We start from the raw sequence: 5,634 nt of genomic DNA, 5'->3' as shown, positions 1-5,634 counted from the left end.
GTAAATATAAAATCTTAAACTGACACAGTGCCTCACTGATGAGAACCAAAAAATAGCAACTACGCTACAGAGATCGTCAAAATGTCGGTGTATTATATCTATTTTAATTTGTGACTATGATATTTTAGTTGAAACTTGCATTATCAACATCATTATCAGCCGATGGACGTCCAAAGCTGGACGTAGGCCTCTTGCATGGACTTCTAAACACAACGGTCTCGAGCCGCTAGCATCTAGCAGCTCCCTACATCCCGCTTGAAGTCCTCCTAAAGATAAAACTTTATTAGAAGGAATTTCTATATTTTTAATGACCTGCAAATAGTAAGCCACTTGGTAAAAGTGGCATTTATTTGATTACATAAAGATCTCAACTTAGTAAAACTTGGCATTAAAATTACATATTTACGGACGTTTTATTCCGGTATGTACGCAAAAAAGTAACAAATATTGTGTTAATTAGGTACTTATGATTAGGTCGAAGTCTCCAATCTGTGAAGACATCATGTATAGTGATCACCTAGGTATGTACCTAAGGTTACACGAGTAGATATGGTTGCCATAATAAGAGTTATCATTCGTGTGTGGCACGGGTCACTTGGTGGTTGGTGGTACTCTACGTTTGCAGAAGGTTTACAAAATGAAGATTTTCTTTATCCTTGTGCCGCTTTTTGCAGTGGCGTTCGGTGATTTGGCGAAGTTTACAAAATGTCCAAGAAGTAAGTAAAAACCTGATATTCCATATTTTAGTATACCTATTATAATTAATAAAGGCGAAAGTTTGTATGTATGAATGTTTGCTACTCTTTTAACCGAAACTACATACGTAATGGATTCGGCTGAAAAATTTTACCCTAGACTATCACACACTCGTGAGATACCTTTTATCCCGGTAAATCCATTGTTCCCACCGGATTAGTATAGAACTTTATTTTAACGAAGTAGGAGGGAGGTACTTAAATATGCAGAAAGCTAACAAAAATAGGTCATATGCGCCTTGTTTATTTCAATAACATTCAATTATTCACAATAATACCAACTGTCCGGCGACCTAGCACTTACTGGTTTCCAAAGGAAGAGTCTATGTAGGAAGTTATGTACGTAAGGATTGATGTGAGACCTTAGATTAAGCCCTGCACCTTAGCGCCTAAACTATAACCTAAGGTTGTGACTATCTCAAAGAGTAAATTAATATTGAGGGTAGTCTATCTACTAAACTAATTGTCAACAACAAATAGCAAACATATAATGTGAAAGGTGTTAATGTAGAAATTCGAAATGTGTTTGTTTCGTTTTCGTAGTTTCTGCGAAAACAAAGTTAGTTGAGTTAATTTTTTTTTAGCTTCAGATGACATTTGTGAGGTAACAGAGGTCCGGATAAATCCGTGCAAAGAAGGCAGGTACTGCAGACTTGTGAAGGGTGAAGAAACGAGCATCGAGTTTGATTTCATTCCGAGTGAGTTCTTGCGTAATATATTATTTGAACGAGAGCCTGTGGTAGCCACACCTCCATCATTTATTTTTAACCCATGTTCTTAATATATTATTATACTAGCGGACGCCCTCGACTTCGTCCGTGTGAAACCCTACTACTACCCCTACCCTACCCCTACCCTACCCTACCCCTACCCTACCCTACCAAGCGACGGCGACGGAAGCTTAAAATATGAAGTAACTTCTCCCGTTTTCTCAACATTTTCCTTCACCGCTCTGCTGCTATTGATCATAGTGTGATGAAAGTATCCTATAATCTGCCCAGGAGTATGAAGAATTATTGTACCAAGTTTCGTTAAAATCCGTCGAATTGTTTTTGTTTCTATAAAGAACATACCACGCGACGGAAGCTTAAAAAATTGAGTAACTACTCCCGTTTTCCCAACATTTCCCTTCACTGCTCTGCTCCTGTTGATCGTAGCATGATGAAAAGTATACTATAACCTGCCCAGGAGTATGAAGAATAATTGTACCAAGTTTCGTTAAAATCCGTCGAGTAGTTTTTGTTTCTATAAAGAACATACAGACAGACAGACAGACAGACAGACAAAAATTTTAATGATTGCATTTTTGGCATCAGTATCGACCCCTAATCACCTCCTGCTAGTTATTTTGGAAATATATTTCATGTACAGAATTGACCTCTTTACAGATTTATTATAAGTAGGTATAGATAGTTACCACAGTTGCCTACCTATCCTACCTTTTGGTAGGAGCACTTTAAAAATCACTGTTTGTAAGTGACAGACGATATCCATAACTCCCTCGTTGGTCTATGTGGCTTCGGATACCGAGGTCCAGGGTCGAGTATTAGGCCTCACTATGAAATACAGGACTTTTCTAAGTTTTCAGTAAAAATTCTCTGTGCGAGCATTTGGTGCGCTGGACCTCGGACGAACTCAACTATGGTGGGCTTCATGTAGACCTAATATACGCACCACGACATCATGAGACGAATGATGACGAATGACCAATAGCGGAAGAGTCGAAAATATCGCTCTCTCTTTCGTTGCGTTGGTGTGAAAGATATGACTAATACAACTACACCGATATTATGAACAATACTCGAATTGTATGTATCTTTCACGGAGATATACTGTTGACGTTTGCTAGGCCTACTTATGACGCAGTGGATTTCATCATTTATACATACCTCGGAGCTCCTGTAACATCTGTAGTACTGGATCTGATACGAATACTGAAATTGAAACGTTTCATACATTTTGTATTACTTATATAAATAATATAAACTTACTATTATTACAGAGTTCAATGCTACCAACCTAACGACGGGTCTGTACTGGGCATCAGTGAGGCGCGACGTGCCGTTCCGGGACTTCCCCGAGAGTGACGCGTGCGCCTACACCGGCTGCCCCACCAGCGCTGGCACCAAGCAACAGTTCACCTATAGCACGAGGATCAGCGAGAACCTACCTACCGTTAGTTCATCATCATCATCCGAGCCGATGGGCGTTGGGACACCTTGGGGCTCCAACGCCCATCGGCTCTTCGAACTATGTGGCCTGCCCATTGCCACTTCAGTTTCGCGACTCGCTGAACTATATTAGCAGACTTTACTTCGTCTGCGGAACTCCTCATTTCTGATTCGATCACGCAGAGAAACCCCAAGCATAGCTCGCTCCATCGCCAGCTGAGTGACTTTGAGCCTTCGTAAAAGGCCCATATTTAGCTAGTTAGTAGTTAGTTAGTTGACCTACGGATCCGAGATTTGGTTGCTAACTATAGGCATTACCGTTAGTTCATATTATTAGAAAAATAAAACTTGCTGACCTATGTATAAGACCACACAATTCATGTATACTAACTTTTTTCAAAAATAACAAAGCGCTATCTATGAGCCTAAGAGATAACTGCAATGCAACAAGTTTTCGAAGCGTACTACGTGCCTGGACAAGGAGGCGAACGCCTTGAGGCCCGTACCCCTGATGACCCAAAGTACAGAATACATATATTATGTACAAGTACCGAAGTGTGAAGAGTACAAAAAGGGATTGTTTCAAAGTTTTCTAAGAACGCCATCTGTTGGTAGTTTAAAATTACAAAAACCGTTCCGCTACGCCTGTAGATGGCAGCACGAATTGCCCGATTACAATTTTCGTAATGCATTCACCAAATTACTTCTTAAGTCTAGTGTGCGTAAAGAATATTACTTGAAACAAGTTCATATTAATCCGTCTCAGGATGTATCTGTTTAAGGGGGGCAGGACCTTAAAAATGTTGCCAGCCTAGGGGGAGTGCATGTTGGTCGGAAAATATATTTTATGAATTAAAAAGCTTTATGGTCTGGTTTCTATCTACACAGTCCGATTGTATTTTTTTTAATTCTTTACTTTTCTGCGTGACGCATAGTTATCTACTTGGATGATGTATTGTAGGATCCCAGTCAAACAAAGGGATGTCGTGGGTTCGATTTCCGCCGATCTCCGACCAGTACACCGACCTGTAGACTGTATTATCATCGCACATCCACGAAAGATCTATTGGTAATGTTTGTGTGTTTGTTAATGACATCCATGTCTTCTAAGATTAGCCGAATATAATTAATATTGGCGTAGTTTAAAAGACAACCCTGCTTTATGAGATTAGCCATGATATTGTGTAAATATGATTTCAGGGTAGATGGACTTTCAAATGGCAGTTGTGGAGCGCGGACGATAAAACCAAAATGTGCTGCTTCAAGACAGAGGTTTCGCTCGCAGTGTAGGTGCTATGTAATGAAATAAACGATATTTTGAAAAATATTGTTTTTTTTTAAAATCATTTATTTTGCCAACCATAGGACAATATATCTAAAACATATATATACCAATACCACATTTCGGTGCCACTGAAATTACGTTATTTCCGTAATTATTGGCTCTCATTTATTATTTAAACAACTATACCGATAGTGTTATTCTAAAACAATAAACAAAAATTTTAATTTAACAAATTCTACCGATTTTTAACCGACTTCAAAAAAAGGAGGTTCTCAATTCAAGTGTGTTTTTTTTGTATGTATGTTACCTGATTACTCGAAGACGCCTGGACCGATTTCAATATTCCTTTTTTTTTATTTGAATATACCATATCAGGATCTGATGATAGGACCCTGGAGAAAGCACTACAACTTAATGAAGGTCTGGAGTCGATCTGATGATGGAGTCGAAACACACACAAGGGAACTCTTTAACGGTTTACAACAGTTACCTTGTGTTTGGACTTGGTTAATTTGTGTCGATAAAAACTTTCTACTTAGATGGGTTGTGACTGTTATTGGAGGTCTGATGATGAAGACGAAGGACAGGTACTGGAACTCCTCAACGGTTAACAGTAGCTACCTTGTGATTGGGCTCGATCGATTCCGATTGATGAGATCTTTCCACCAGGTCTGATGATGAAGACGAAGGACAGGTAATGGAACTCCTCTACTTTTTACAGTATAGCTACATTGTGATTGGGTTTAATTTATTTGTATTGATCAGGACTTTCCGCCTATATGAGTTGTGGCTGTCATTTTGACTGTCATTAGGAGTCTGAAGATGAAGACAAGACCAGGGACAGTTAATGAAACTCCTTAGTGGTTTACAATAGTAGTTGTGATTGAGCTAGCTTGATATATTTGCATCGATGAGACGACGCTATTCCATACACTGTTTAAACACGACTCATAGCAACATACCTTTGGCGCTAGATCTATATCTAGTATTATCTAAAAGTGGAAAAATAAAAAAAAATATTTTTTATTTTAATAATAACGACTAAAACCAACAACAACAACACGTTTCATGTAGGATGGTGCGGGTGACAGTTCGTTTCACTCTTGAAAGTTTGCCGCGATTTGCGATATTAGTACGTATTATGAACGTCATACAGGCGACTGTCACCGTACTCATGCTATCTGAAAACACTTTAGTAGGTACCAGACGATAATCAGAAAACTAGTTTTATTTTATAATGTCATTGTTTTTTAAAATGGGTTTTTTTTAATGAGGTAAGTAAGGTAAGGGCAGAACTTAATATAGAATTGAAAAGTTAAAAGTTTTAGCAACTATGTTTGAACCGTGTTGGCTTTGGGAGGTAGGTAGTTAGGTTTTAGTGCTCCTGACCCTCAACTGTCTAAGTATAGGAAAAGTGCTATTT

At 38.7% G+C, this 5,634-nt stretch overlaps 1 protein-coding gene across 1 annotated transcript; it reads left to right on the top strand.

Annotated features, from left to right (window-relative positions):
• Window positions 1-340: 340 nt before the first annotated feature.
• On the top strand, window positions 341-4,251 carry LOC112047543 (MD-2-related lipid-recognition protein-like). The gene is made up of 4 exons (XM_024084680.2): window positions 341-716; window positions 1,340-1,453; window positions 2,758-2,930; window positions 4,127-4,251. Exons 1-4 carry the CDS (start codon window positions 638-640, stop codon window positions 4,214-4,216), a joined length of 456 nt encoding a protein of 151 aa, XP_023940448.1. The 5' UTR covers window positions 341-637; the 3' UTR covers window positions 4,217-4,251.
• The last annotated feature ends 1,383 nt before the right edge of the window (window positions 4,252-5,634 follow it).

The sequence above is a fragment of the Bicyclus anynana genome, chromosome 16 (genome assembly GCF_947172395.1).
Source record: "Bicyclus anynana chromosome 16, ilBicAnyn1.1, whole genome shotgun sequence".
Classification (NCBI taxonomy): domain Eukaryota; kingdom Metazoa; phylum Arthropoda; class Insecta; order Lepidoptera; family Nymphalidae; genus Bicyclus; species Bicyclus anynana.
This window is presented reverse-complemented; position numbering and strand designations above follow the sequence as displayed.